Raw genomic sequence first — 15518 nt, 5'->3', positions numbered from 1 at the left:
AGGAGGACCAAACTTACGTTCAGCAGCACGATTTCCATTCATTTTTGTAAACTGCATCACTTTTAACTTGAATTCAGCACTGTACAAAAATCTTTCCTGCGCCATTTCTGGGCAGAACGTGGCAAAACGTAACTGAATATATGGGTAACAAATGCGAAACAGTGAGCGCAAAGACAATAAGCGTGAAAAAGCAGGAAATGCAAGTAAAAAAATCTACAACAATGAGCACAAAAACAAGCACGAAAAAGCGGGAAATGCAAGGAAAAAAGTCTGCAACTGCTGTATAAGACGCAACCAGTTTTTAGACTCCAATTTTTTCAAAAAAGGGTGCGTCTTATACATGGGGAAATACAGTAGATGCTGAATGGCTTGCCCACAATCACATGATTAGTTACATAGCAGAGTCAGGATTAGAATTCAGGTCTAAATCTATTATGTTAAGTCTTCATAGAAGTATAACAGTGTCAAGGTAAGTTAATCATCATCTACCAATAGACATAATATTTCTACATAAAGAACATATTTATTTTGTTTGAACATTTACAATTTTGAACATTTACAATTCTATTTTCTTAATTTTTTTCATATTTGCTTTATTTTTAATAATTAATATACATACATTTCTTTAATAGATAATATACAAACACTTCTTGTTTTTATCTATCAGTGGGTAGCCCTAGTCTTGCCATACATACTTGCATTTTACTTTATATTTGTTGTTTAAAAGTGCTTTTAAATAGATTATTTTTTAAAATACCAGGTATAATTGCACTAGAGCTTTTCACAAAGTTATCATTACCCAGAGTTATCAAATCCTTGCTTTGTGGTATGTTCCATTATTTGTTGCCCTGTGGTACTAGACAAAGGAAGTTGATTGGTTATAGGCAGACATTTGCCAGATGCAAATGTGCCAAAGCCTATTTTGAAGAATACCATCTCTGTCCTTGCTGCTTTCCAAAGCCATAGTTAGGCCCATATTCCCCCCAGATTCCACAGACTTCTTCACTTTTCTCCAAACAAAACTCAAGCTCCCATTTTAACAATTCCATTTACATTAGTTCACAACAAGGTGTAAATTACTATTTCCTTTATTCACCATTTTCCATTATAAAAGAACTTAATTTTACCTAAATGAATCTCACATTTGTGGTATTGGCAGGGAAATGGAGAGTAAGAGGAACTGGTTTTGCCCTGAAGGATATGTACTGCAGTCTTAAAGATGTCAAATACCAATGTCTTATTGTGCCTTTTAGTAATTTTTTTCTTCATGTACCCTGTTTTTAGGATACCTTATAATCCATATCTTTTTGTTTTTATGCATTACTGAAATGATTGAGATTCCAAAGTATGTATTTTTGAGTTTAGTTATCCATCCGATTCAGATATCCAAGTTAGGCTATTCTGAAACATTCTAACCAGATAGTTCCAGCCAGTAACTATATTTTTAGTGCATAAATTGGCTGTTATAACTAGAATATATAGATCAGTATAAATTGTCACATTTATTTGATTTGCTATTTTACGATTTGAAAACAAGGTTAGTGGAGAGAATCTGGTCACCATCACAGGAATTCTAATTGTAGATCCAATAAGCTTCCTACATAATTTTTATTTTTTTAAATAAAAATTTTTATATTTTTTTCCTCATTACATCTAATAACAGTTTTAATTTTTAAAATTTTGAGTTCCACTATGCCAAAAGGCCTATAAAACTTCAAATCCTTTGATTCAGCAATACTACTACAAGGTCTATATCCCAAAGAAATAAAAAAAGGTGGAGAAAGGATCTATTTGTGCAAGGGTCTTTTTGTGGTGGCTAAGAAGTGGAAATTGATGGGATACCCATCAATTCGGGAATGGCTGAACAAGTTGTGGTATGCGATTATAATGAAATATTACTGTGCTATAAGAAATGAGGGGCAGGCTGATTTTAGGAAAACCTAGAAAGACTCATTTGAACTGATGTAAAGTGAAGTGAGTAGAACCAGGAGAACGTTGTGCACAATAATAGCAACACTGTATGGTGATCAGTTGTGAATGACTTAGCCATTTTCAGCAATACAGTGATCCATGACAGTTCTGAAGGGCTCATGATGAAAAATGCTGTCCCTCTCCAGAGAGAACTTAGTGGAGTCTGATCAAAGCATACTACTTGTACTTTCTGTATTTTTTTTTGTGTGTTGTTTTTTTTTCCTTTGGGTCTGTGTCTTCTTTTACAACGTGACTAATATGGTAATGTGTTTTGCATGATTCAACATATATAACCTGTATCAAATTGCTTACCATCTCGGGAGAAGGAAGAGAGAAAATTTAGAAATGAAAACATTTTTTTAAATGGATGTTAAAAATTGGCTTTACATGTAATTGAGGAAAAAATAAAATATTAAAAATTTTTTGAGCTCCACATTCTCTCCCTCTTTCCTCCCTCCTTTTGAAGGTAAGTAATTTTATATGGATTATACATGTGCAGTCTAGCAAAAGCATTTTCAGAAATTAGCCATGTTGTGAAAGAAAACATAGGGAACCCCCCCTCCCAAAAAAAAGAAAAGAAAAATAAAGTACAAATGTATGCTTTGTTATATGTTGCGACTCTCTGGAGGTCATTTTTCATCACAAGGCTTTCAGACTTTACGTCATTCACAGTTGACCATTGCACAATATTATCCTGGTTCTGCTCACGTCACTTCATATCACTTCATATAAGTATTCCAGGTTTTTGTGAAACCATCCTACTCGTCATTCCTTATAGCAGAATAGTACTTTATCACAATCATATACTATAATTTGTTCAGACAGTTTTTTTTTTTTGATGGGCATCTTCTCAATTTCCAATTCTTTGCCACACAAAAAGTTGCTATAAATATTTTTGTACATATAGGTCCTTTTTATTTAAAAAAAAATCGCTTTGGGATACAGACCTAGTAGTGGTATTGCTGAGTTAAAGGGCATGCAGAGTTTTGTAGTCCTTTAGACATAGTTACAAATTACTCTCCAGAATGGTTGGATCAGTTTACAACTCCACTAGGAGTGTATTAATGTCCCAATTTTTTCCATATCCCCTCCAACATTTGTTATTTTCCTTTTCTGTCATTAGTCAGTCTGATAGTTGTGACGTGGTACCTCAGAGTTTTTAATTTGCATTTCTGTAATCATTAGTATTTTAGAGTATTTTCTCATGTGACTTATATATAGCTTTGATTTCTTCTGAAAACTACCTGTTCATATCTTTTGACCATTTACTGATTTGGGATTAATGTGTATTCTTAAAATTTGGCTCAATTCTCTATATATTTGAGAAATGAAGCCTTTATCAAAGAAACTTGATTGTAAATCCCACCCCCATCCCCCATTTTCTTCTTTGCTTCTAATTTTGGCTGCATTGGTTTTGTTTGTGCAAAATTTTTTTTTAAAAATGTAATTATCCGTTTTATATCTTGTATTGTTCTCTCTTTTGGTCAGAAATTCTTCCCTTATGCATAGGTCTGACAGGGAAAATATTTCATGCTATCTCACTTTGATTTTTCCCCCCAATTTGCTTTTGATATCACCCTTCATGTCTAAATCATATTCCCATTTTGACCTTATCTGGGTATATGGTGTGAAATGTTGGTGAAATTAGTTTTCCAAATATCTCTATGAAGGCTCTGGGATCTGTAATAACATCACTTTAATCTTTGCATAGAACTTCCATAGTTGAGATAGACAGGGAGGTAGTGTCCCCATCTAAAAATATGAAAGCTGGGGGGTCATTCACCTTGACCTATCTGGACCTAAAATTCATGTCTTCTAATTCCTAAGCCATTGAAGACTATTCTTGGCTCCCTCACAAGGTAGTCTTTGTTTTAAATGATTAGCTATTTAAATTTTCTTCATGTTAGCTACAATTACACTTGTGACTATTTAATGACTTTTTTTTTTCTGTAGGACCAACTTTTCACTTTGTGTTTCTGATCTAAGTGGGTTTATTTTTTATCCTGAATAGTAATAATGATCCAACACTGCTTTGATAATTTTGCCTTTTTCCCATGAGATAAATAATGTTATGAGTAAGGCAGGTCTATTTCCTTGGTCAGACTCTACTTGGGAAAATATAAGGCATGGAGAAGAGAAGAGGTGGTACTTTTAAGTAATATATAACTTAAAGCTATCTTTTAAAATGAAAAATCAACTTGAAATTGCATGCATAAATTTAATGCAAAAATAAATTGTTAGTTGATAAATATTAATATTTCATTTTAAGTGAACTCTAGAGAGAAGGAAAATCATGAATATTCAAAGAAAGGAGCCAATTATAATCTTTATAGATGTGCATCTTACATCACCCAGTATTAAATTAGGTACATGAGATTTGTGGAGCTCTAATTTATGCCTTACTGTGCCATATATATTAATTTCATAGTCTCATCGTGGGAAGAATAAGATATCTGTATATGAATGGAACTTTTTTTCTGTTGCAAAATTGTTAATTCATAAATTAATTGCATGCTAACCTTAATTGGTCAGGCAATTTTAGACAGTGATTTATTTTATTAAAATATATATGTGTGCATGTATATATGTACACATACATAAACTATTAAGATAGGACTTTTAGGACACCCTGTATCTTGTAACTTAAGAGGTAAGAAAACCTATTTATGGTTTCCCCTTTTTTTTTTAATCAAACTCAAATCATACCGTAATTCTCAAATTTGTTAGTTCCTCTTGCTTTTTTAGAGATCCTTTTCCCAGCCTGTCTGGTTTCTACATCAGATGGTACATCTGTATTTATCTCCTTTATGCATCCTGTCCAGGAACCAACTATCTTTGTATGTTTCTAGCATTATTTGTTATAAGTACCTGGACTAAATGAAAGCATTGTACTGAATAGCAGCAGTCTCATATCTGAATGCTGGTCTTGGTAGATGAGTAGGGTAGGTATGATAAGTATTAGCCACAACTTCCATCATTGTGTAACTCTCTGCTTTTGGGGTCTCCTTACCTTTTAAATTTCTTATTCGGTAAATATTTATTGAGCATAGGTGGTATGCATTTTTATCAAGTGACTAAGGAGTACTTTAAATTCACAAATTCTGATTTTGGAGCAAAGCAAATAGATGATTAAGGCCAATAATAGCTAGTCACTTAGTGTAGTGAGTAGATAAAAGAAGGCCACCAATATAATGCAGTTTTAAACTTAAAAAATAAATGAGTCGATGTACTATGTGAATATCACTGAATGAAAATTAGGTTGACTTTTTAAATATTTCCAACTAGTTTTCTCTCATTTGTAAGACTTGTCCATAGCCATTCTTTTGATATTTATAGAGGTGTCAGACAAGTGGCCTGAATCAAATTAAAATGTAGTTCCTATTTGGTTTTAATGTATTAATGTAAAGTCAGTGTGTGGCCTGTGGGGGAATCCTTTTGTATGGTTTAGTGGCTCCTATTTCTTTTTGAGTTTGACAGTAACTGGTTAAATGATTTTAAAAAAATATTCTTTTGAACCATACCATCATATAGGGACCAAAGAGGTTCCACTAGTTCAGGTTTGTTTTTTAATAAATTGCATTATTGGCCCTATACCTAATGGTTTTAAACTCCTCAAGTATGGTAAAGCTGGTCCTTGTATCTTGAGATTTTATTAGGGGAAGACTATTATTGTTTTAACCTTATTCCTTCAATACACTTGACAAAATAATGTTGATAATGATTTCTTTTCTATCCTAAATCCACATTTTTTTTACCTTCAAATAACATTCTGAAAATATTTGTTTTCCAGAGCCATAAGTGTGATACTTGGTGACAGGTGGAAGAAAATGAAAAATGAAGAAAGGAGAATGTACACCCTAGAAGCCAAGGCTTTGGCTGAAGAACAAAAACGTTTAAATCCTGACTGTTGGAAACGGAAAAGAACCAATTCAGTATGTTTGACAGAGTAATTGCTCTAAAGTCCTATTAGTGATTAAAACTTATCTTCCCACATTGCTGTTAAATTTTATAGAAGGATATCTGGTATTTTTACATTCTCCTAGCTTTTATTTTTTATCATCAATAAATAATGTTTTTTCTTCTTGGTGAACTGAAATCATTTTTCTCCTATATTTTATTTTTATATGTGTGTGTATGTGTGTTTAACATAAATTATAAGTATATTATAATTTTCTCCTATATCATAATATCCATTAATGCCTAAAAACATTTCATGTTAAGAGGGGTATCTTTCTTATTGAGTTAATGCTATTTAATCTTCAGTCAGTTTGAAGTTGGCCTGAGAATTAGGAATTCCTGGGTACCTCTTACTTGATATATGCTAGGTGACAGATTTGGCTGAAAGGTGGATGTTGGTAAAAATCATAATAAATTGGAATTGTAAGACCTTTTTCCTTAAATGGAAGAGAGGTCTGGACAAGATGCCTTACTATGTTTACTAAAATATAGGGACTTCTCCAGCATGCATATAATTTCTAGATTTGATAAGAACCCTCATTAAATGGAATGGCACAGAAAAAGTGTGGGTAAACTACATTGTAGTGTAGTAAGATTTATTGTTGAATCTTAGACCAAAAGTAATCAACAGTTACAATTCAAACAATCAAACGGTTAAAATCAACAGTAAAAATTAGGAACTCATTTCATTTAAGAAACAAGGTTTTAAGTTCTGTGATATGTCACTTGTGAAATGAAGGTTTAAACGGTTTTCACCTGATTATAAGCAGTTTCTTACAAATGGTAGAATACAATGTGTTTTTATGTGAACATATCTTAAGTGTCTCACCAAAATAGTTGGTGTATTGTGTAATATTTAGGGAAACTGTTTAAGGAGGCTCTGATGATTAAGAAGACCAATAACATTTCTTTATATTCATAAATAAGACATAACAGTTACGAAAAGCTCCAGGGTCTCATGCTAGAATTTAGGTTTATATTGGCTATCTTTTACGATGATGACAATAATAATTTAAAAACCCTTAACATACAGTGTTTTACATATGCTATCTCACTGGATTTTCCCAACAACCCCTTTGAGCTAGGTGATATTACATTATATTACATAGGAGGAAACTGAGGCTGCGAGTAGTTAAATGACTTGCCTAAGGTCACATATCTGATAACTGTTTATGGCAGGATTCAAACTTTGCACACCACTTAGCGTTCATTTCCAAGATCTATCCAGTCAGCTAAGTGGAACAGTAGATAAGAGTACTGGGCCTGGTGTTAGGAAAACCTGAGTTCAAAATTGCCCCAGAAGCTTACTAGCTGTGTGACCCTGGGCAAGTCACTTAACCTGTTTGCCTCAGTTTCCTCATCTGCAAAATGGAGATAGTAATCGTTCCTCCATCCTAGGGTTGTTGTGCAGATCAAATGAGATAGCTGTAAAGCACCTAGCTTGATGTCTGGTACAAAAGCACCATATAAACATTAGCTATTGTTAAAGGATGCGTATTTCAGAAATGCCTGGCCATTAAATAAGTATCAATGCCATGTTTATTCCCATAGATCTTCTTGAGGACTTGGCTCCAGTTTTATTAAATTTTAGTTTTAATCTTGAAGTCTTTTTAAATTTTGATTTATAAGTGTTTAGAACACAGACTGATTTTTTTTGTTCTATAAATGTTCACTGAGTTCACTTTTTTTTTCTCCACAGGGCTCTCAACAACATTAAACCAAGATGTTTTATTGTTCTTAATCTATATTTGCAAACTGTTGACACTTGATGGGGAAAAAAAAAAGACTTAAGAAGATCAAGGCCTCACCATTTTTCGTGAATTTGTGTGACCATAAAAATACTGATAGCATTGAGTCCTGAAATAAGAGTGAGGATTTGCTTTCAACAATAGAGCATTAAGTAAGCTAAAACTATCAACATTGTAAACCAAATTGCCTTATTTTCTTCCAAACTTCATATATGTCTATCAGGTAATATAGGCTTGAAAATTGATATCCTGTGGTGCTAAAGTACAGTAGAAAGAGAAATGTATAAATGTTTTATTTTAAAATGTACAAAGGGGGAATTTTAAAATATGTAACTGCTGTTTATACATTGGACCCTTATTGCTTATTAATATGTATTGCACAAACTATGTAATTAAACTGAAGCCAGGAGTTGGGATTTCCTTGAACAGCAAACACGTGGCCCTAACACCAGTGCCAAACACAGAAGTTCCCAGTCTGGCCAGTGCCAAGAGGCGACCAGGACATGTGGCAGGTGGATGGTCTAGTAGAACATGGAAACCACCTGGTGCAGTGCATGCTCTAAGCCTGTTTTCTGTCTTGTGTGACATTTTGCACCAGGTGGCAGGACTGTCAGCCCTCATTTCCGATGGAGAAACTAGCCCAGGCCAAGGTAAAGTTAGTTAATAGCACTGGTATATACACCATGAGGTGCTATTAACACATTGTCACCATTATATTTTTAAACTCTGTTCTATCTCCTCAACCATATATCTTAAGTATCTTATTTTTGTCAACAGATATCTCATGGTGGGGGCAGATTTTGCACTTATGGGCAGTGCAACACTTGCACTTTACTTTTTCCTCCAACTGTTTAAAATTAGAGCAAATCCATTGGCGATACAGCTGCTTTTGCTCTGAGCTACAATCATGGCTTTTCATGTTACTTAACAAGTGGTGTTTCTGGTTAGGAATCACAGCTGTTAAATTGATTTGAGTTCATTACACGTCTTCATGATGTTGCCCCTAAATTTTGCACACTATATTCTTGTATATTATTTCAAATAAAACTTTAAAAAACAGCTTGTGTATTTCTGTAACAGGATATCTGGTTCTTAAATATATGAATTAAGTGATAAGAGCATCAAATAATAAGGAATATCTCTAAGTATTTATTGAAAATGTGATGTTTTTATTTAGAATGTTGGAGCTATTTTGACTTAATGCTTTTCAGAACCATAGAATAAATCCAAGTTACATAATTTTTAAAAGAAAAGCTAAAGGAAGAAGTAATTGTTTCGTTTTAGCCTTGGGGTATGGAATTGGTGTCCTAAATTTTTAAGGGCCAACAAAAAGAACCAGACACAACATTGAAATAAAAGCTTTTATCTTTATTCCTTTATCTAGGGGAAGATGTTAGTGACAGAATAGACGACTTCTAGGTATCTATTACATAGCCTGAGTCAAGCCACTTTGAAATGTGTGTACCCACGTGCTAAATCTATTTATGAACTATGAAAGGGGGCATTTTTTGTGGTAAGGGACAATTCTCATGCGGTCTTACAAGGAGAATTGGACGAACTGCTTTTCTCACTGGCAGAATCAGGTCCGTGGGTATATTTAGATCATAACATCTCTTGAAACATGAAATGTTACAACAGGCTATCTAGAAGAGGAGCTAAGAAAACAGAATTTTGAGATTTAGATCTTTATAACAGTGGACAGTGAGTGGTGTGTGTTCTTTAGCTTTTCTAAGCTAACTTTCTAGTAACTGCTGAATACAAGTCAATAAAGCATAGGAAGGAAAGCCAAGGGAATGTTTTAGGTAATTATTAAATCGAGGACATAGCTTTCTGAAGCAGTTGAACCATTATTGGATAAACTGGTGCAAATTCTTTTCCTTCTCTGCTTTTCACTGATTGAACATAGGCTTCCAGGGCTCCTCTGAAATACAATTAAAAATACAAACATTGTCAAAAGAGAGGTAGACGAAACAGAAAAACAACTCTGTTAATACGGTTAAATCTGTAGAGATGTTAGTTTACAACACTTTAAAAACACAGGTTTAATGGAATTATGCTTAACTCTTCTCTTTTAGTAACAAGTTTCAAAAATGAAACACTTTACAATGTGCAGTATGCTTAAATTATGCATTAAATCATTAAACTGACTAAGGCCACAAAGCCTCTATTCCCATTCATGGCTAAGTCACCTACATTGAACAGAGTAAATGTTAAGGTTTCCTAAACCAATAGAACAAGTTGGCTGCCTTATGCTAGAATGGCTTTTAATTTTAGGCAGTATTAATACATATATGCTACTATGTGAGCTATATAAAGTCTACAGAGGTGAATCAGCACCATGGAGAGCCCCTTTTGGATGAGATTAGGTCTGCAGGGCCCTTACAATAAGCCAGAGACCTGGGGTGATGGGTAAATAGGAGGAAAGGCCGACTATAATAAGACAGATGACCTAGGAGCACACGATAACAACTGTTATAATAGGCCTCATTTGCAACCTAAAGTAGATTGAACTATCATATCAAAACTTAAGCTGTATTTAGAGCTGTAAAGTTGGATTTCCCTAGATGTTGGCTTTTATGACTACAGAGCCATCCTCATCCTTATAAACCAGTTCAACAGGTGGTTAATTGGAATTAAAAACCTAATCATTTCTGGAAAGTCTACTTAGAACAGGCATTAACCATACCAATTTCATTTTGGAAATAATCTTCATATTTTTACATTTTCACATAGTAGCAGACACAACATTTCTGTGAAGGCCAAGATTAGTATTAATACCTTAATTTGTTTAATCCATGTGATCACTCTTGTTGCCTGGCAAATATCTAGTCTTTAAACATAAATCTCTTGCCTAGGATTCCTGAAAGCATCCCCTTTAAATACTTTTTAGTGACATATAATGAAAATTGCTTTGCAAAAGTATAAAAGCACAGATAACTTGAAATGTAAAACTACATTTGCACTCTTGTACTTCTTTGATGGCTGTCATTGTCACTACTCTTTACCCCCTTACTCAAATTCGTAATTTCTTCATAAGTCCTTAAATACTCCCACATAAATTAGAAGCATCCCTAAAGAGATGGGGGGAAGTTTTTGGTATTGATCTTAGTAAAAATATGATGCAAGTGAAGCAAAAATGAAATTTACAGAGAGGGCAATCTTTCTAGTAGTGAAAGGAACAGGGCCTGTTTTTTTTTTTAACCAAAAAGAATGAAATCAGCTTATGTGATATGTTATACAGTTCAGAAACGAATTTGGTTATGTACTTAATAGTATTTCATCAAGAATACCATCAGAATGATAGAGAAAAGCAGATTCAAGCTACTTCCCTACATAGTACAGGATTTTAATTACTTAATAATTACACTTGTTTGAACAAAAATAGTTTTCTTGGAAGATAGTAAGATAGAAGAGTACCTACCCAGTTTTCTGATTTGAATGAGGGGTTTAGGATATATCTCATTTTTAAAATACATTTAGCAATGTGACCAACATTTTTCAAAGAGGAAAAAATGTGTCAGATAATACAGTTCAACTCAAAAACCTGATAAATATAAGATACTGTTTTAAGTGCTGTAGAGGATCATGACATCCCAATATTCAAGGAACATACTAGGGTTTTTTTAAATAGCCATCCAAAATCAGAGGCTTCACTCACCTTCAGCATTTATATTCAGCGCCATAGGGCTTGAGATGTGCCTAACAGTACATAACTTTTTTTAATCCTAGTTCTACTTGGATCTTTGCAGCATTTGACAACAATGTTGACTACTTTGCCTCACCTTACGACTTTTATTTTCTATGACATTCTTAGTTCTCCTGTCTCTGTGGCTGCTCTTCCCTGAAGTTTCTTCACTTGAATCAATCAATCAATCAAACCAGATTTGTAATTTACTATGTGCCAGGCACTGGGGGACAAAGGACAAAAAAATGTAACAATATATTTTCCAGTTTATTTGCTATCGGGAGAAAACATGCAGATACAGATAGGGACCGGACCTGTGTTTTATTTATTTAGGGAAACTTGTACCACTGTGGGTTGGCCCCATCTCTGTGACATAAAGACATTATGAAGTGTATGTGCCAGAGGTGGGATGAATTCAGGCCTTTATAGCTCCAAGGCCATCTATGGCTGCCTCGTATGGATGGGGAATGGACTTAGGATTTCACTGATCTATGGCAGAAGTGTTAAACACGCAGCCACCACTTACCAGTGTTGCCAGAAGCAGATTAAAATGTAATTGGTAAATAGCAAAAGAAAAAGACACTATAACGTAATGTTAATATGTGGTTTTCTAAGTCAATGTGTGCCCTGCAGAGATCCTTATGTGTGGCTTAGTGGCCTCCAGTTTCTGTTTGTGTTTTGATCTAGGGAACTCCTGGTAAGAAAGCTCCTTAAAGCAATGCAGGTTGCTTAGGGTCACAGAGCCAGTATGCTTTTAATTGTCTTGGCTCTGAAGTCAGCTCTCTACTATGCCATGGCTGCTTCACAATAAATACAAGGGAGTTAGGGCACAAATAGCATGTGGAAGGTGGTACCTGAGTTGTGTGTTGAAGTGAAAGGATTTCCTTGATTCAGAGGTGAGGAAGGAGTGCATTCGAGGCATGGGAGATGACCAGTACAAAGGCATGGAGATAAGAGTTGGAGTACTGTCTACGAGGAGCAGAGGGAAGGCTAGTTGGGCTGGCCTGTAGGTTGTGGAAAGAAGTTACACAAGGAAGCTAGGGAAAATAAGTTGGGGCCAGGTTGTGAAGCTTTAAAAGCCAAATACAGGACTTTACATTTGATGCTAGAGATAAAAAGGGAACCACAGTAGTTGAATGATGTGGAGGAGTGACATGATTAGAGCTGTGCTAAGGAAAATGCCTTTGGTTGCTATGTGGAGGATGGACTGGAATAGGGAGAGATTGAAGGTAGGGACCAAGCAGGTGGCCATTACAATAGTCCTAGTAAAAGGCGATGAAGGTCTGAGCTGAGGTGGTAGCTCTGAGTAGAGAAGGGTTAGGATGCAAGAGATACTGTTGGGGTAGAAATGGGAATATGTGAGGTGAAGGGGAGGGAGGAGTCAAGAATAATGTGGAGGTTCCAAACTCAGAAGACTAGAACTAGTACTGGACTGAACTAGTTAAGTGTGGACCGGCGTCTTAAACATAACATGTAGCAAAGAATTTCCCTGCTACTCTCAAGCCTGCACTCTTGGTCTCGATTTCACTATTTTTATCAACGATACCATTATTTTCTTAGTTTTCCACAATCAAAATCTTTGTCACCTGTTTCCTAATCTCTTCCTTCCTCCTTCATCCAGTCCTCCATAATGTCTAATGCATGCATTTATACTGTACAGTCCTCTATTTATGCTGCTTTCCTTTCAATACAGGTCCTCATTCACGCTTGTCTGTGATAAATAGCTCCAGTTTCTTGACTCATCTCCCATTATTCCTGTGAATGTATCCTATGCTTTAGCTCTAGTTCTCAACCTCTTGGGCATGAGGTCCCCTTTAAATGTAAAAAAATTTTGTAGACTCTCTATATGATAGTAATTGTGCTATCAGTATCTGTTTATTGAGAAGGTGCATGATCACAAAGTTGCCAGTAATTCCATAATCTTCTTAAATGAATCTTTTATTAATCATGATATACGTGCTTGAAAAATAATAATGCATATATATACTCAGGATGTATTATTTATCACCCTATCAAAGATGTTTGCTCATTCTTAGTTATGTTGCATATTTGTCAAAATAAATAAAGCTCAAAATGATCACACTTGCTGTGCAAGAACACTGCCCCCCGCACCCTCCAATATCCCCTCCAGCTCAGAGGTTCGTGGTTCACAGACTAGCAACTAACAGTCTCACCAAATTATACTATTCCCCTGTCTCTGAACATCCCTCCATGTTCCTGCTTTTACACCTCTGCTTACGTTCTCTATGCCTGGAATGTACTGTATCTTATCCTCTCAATCTGCTAGCACCTTTGCCGTCCCTCTCTTAGGCAAGTCTATTCTGTCTTGAATTAAGAGATTAATGTACTTGTTGTACTGCCCTGTCAGACTATATCTCCCTGAAGCTGTAAGGACTATGTGTCTTCCTCATCTTTGTATCCCTTCTAGTAGGCATTTTGTAAATATTAAATAGGGGACCAAGGAGAAAAGTGATCCCTTAGCTGTCACTGCAGCCAACAGGAACTCTGTAGTTACTCTTTGCGACCCAAACTCTTGTTTATAAGTAAACCCTAAAGAGGCACCATGATGGGAGAATTCCTCTAATGTGTATGAGGTGGATGGTCAGGGGAGGGGAGCATAACAAGTTTTGGAATTTCTATCCAAACATCCAAATCCTTGGAAGAAGTGCTGTGTTCTTTATGAACATATTTAGAGGGAACCTGTTTGCATCATGTCAAGTGGTAGCAAAGTTCATAAAAGGAACAGGAAAGCTCGCTGTGACATCGGTGCAGTTGGGGTTCTTCCCCCCACACATCCTGAACTTTACAAGCATGGATTCCACTTTGCTGGGCAGGCACAATGATCTAGTTGGAAAATCTGGTCTCAGGATAAGCCAGTGACGTCTCATTTTTAAATAAGGTAAATGATTCAAGAAATCCTGTGCTTTCCTGGCCCTGCTTCTCTTCTGGTAAACAGCCTGTAGCTATCACTCCATCCTCACTAGCAAATAAACAGTGACAGTAAATTGTGTATGTTCAAGTTCACCTCACTGACCCCCCAGTTTCTTCATCTACCTACCACATACTCTGGAAATCATTTTAAGCTGTAGACATGGGAGTTATGTTCATGATTTTCTAGAGTTCAACAATGTAGCCCAAATCGGAAAGACCATTTCTTCACATTGCGCAGCCTCCAACTCTTAAATCAAGGCCTTATCAGTGCAGAGACACTAGGCTGGACAGGTGTGCCAAGTGTGACTACAACTGGCAAGAGGCTGCGGCTTGGGAAGCTTTTAATGTGGATGAGTATCTTCCTTGACCTCTCTGCTCCTTTGGAGTTATACAGGCTTTGGGGCTTCTATGATTCCAGAGAAAAGTTCCTTTGGGGCTGCTTTACATTTTGCTTTTCTATTCCTAGTGCCTGTACAATACCTTGTATGTTGTAGGTACTTAATGAATGATTATTGGATGGGAGGAAAAAAGCTTAGTGAAGGAACTCCAAGCCCTAGAAAAAAGTCTAGTTTCAAAAGCAGAGAGGAATTCCTAAGAGTTCACTAGTAGCTATTCAGTAGAAATAGTCACATTGTCCTCAGTTTGCCCTGCTTTGTGATAGTCTAAAAGACTTTATACTGCTTTGATAAAGGGAATGTGCTACAGGAGACAACAAAGAGCCATGAACCATGTGGACAGCATCAAACGCATCTTAGCATTTAGGAATTCCACAAGGAGGGCACAAACTTTACCACAGTGCCATGATTACTTTTTACAATTAGCTGCCAAGAGATTTGCAGACCTTTATTTGAGAGGCATGCCATCTTTTAAAATAGGATTTTCAGGCATTAAATATAGACTCGGTAACAATGCTGCAGATGAAATCACTGAGCCAAAACATTCTTAGAAGAAAGCAGAGATGACAAATGATTTGTAATCTAGCATAACTGGGCAGTCATCTCTAGTTTTCTAACCTCCTGGCTAACCAAGAAGGGGAAAAAAAAAAGGAAAATTCTCTAACTAGGTGAATTCTTTTCCTTTATTCAGCAGCTAGTATCGAATATTAAATCTGGTAGTAACTGATGCAGAATGAACATAAGTCAAATGCGAAAATCCAAACAGGCCTGTGCCCATGTTCTTCCTCTAAGACTTTCCCTAGAGCTTTATCCAACAGAGCAAAATCACTG

The 15518-nt window shown here is 35.6% G+C and overlaps 2 protein-coding genes across 2 annotated transcripts in view; one reads left to right on the top strand and one right to left on the bottom strand.

Moving 5' to 3' along the window:
• The window catches only part of HBP1 (HMG-box transcription factor 1), a 31484-nt gene extending 22749 nt beyond the window's left edge, over positions 1–8735 (top strand). Inside the window, exons 10-11 of the mRNA XM_036761812.1 lie at positions 5762–5903; positions 7628–8735. Coding sequence (XP_036617707.1) covers positions 5762–5903; positions 7628–7645 — 160 coding nt within the window. The 3' untranslated portion in view covers positions 7646–8735. The remainder of the gene's footprint in view (positions 1–5761; positions 5904–7627) is intronic.
• Positions 8736–9023: 288 nt separating this feature from the next.
• Positions 9024–15518, bottom strand: part of COG5 (component of oligomeric golgi complex 5) — a 368496-nt gene continuing 362001 nt past the window's right edge. The window contains exon 22 of the mRNA XM_036761810.1: positions 9024–9597. Coding sequence (XP_036617705.1) covers positions 9486–9597 — 112 coding nt within the window. The 3' untranslated portion in view covers positions 9024–9485. The remainder of the gene's footprint in view (positions 9598–15518) is intronic.

Source organism: Trichosurus vulpecula, chromosome 5, assembly GCF_011100635.1.
Source record: "Trichosurus vulpecula isolate mTriVul1 chromosome 5, mTriVul1.pri, whole genome shotgun sequence".
NCBI lineage: Eukaryota > Metazoa > Chordata > Mammalia > Diprotodontia > Phalangeridae > Trichosurus > Trichosurus vulpecula.
The sequence above is the reverse complement of the archived record's forward strand: the minus strand, read 5'-3'. Positions and strand labels throughout refer to the sequence as shown.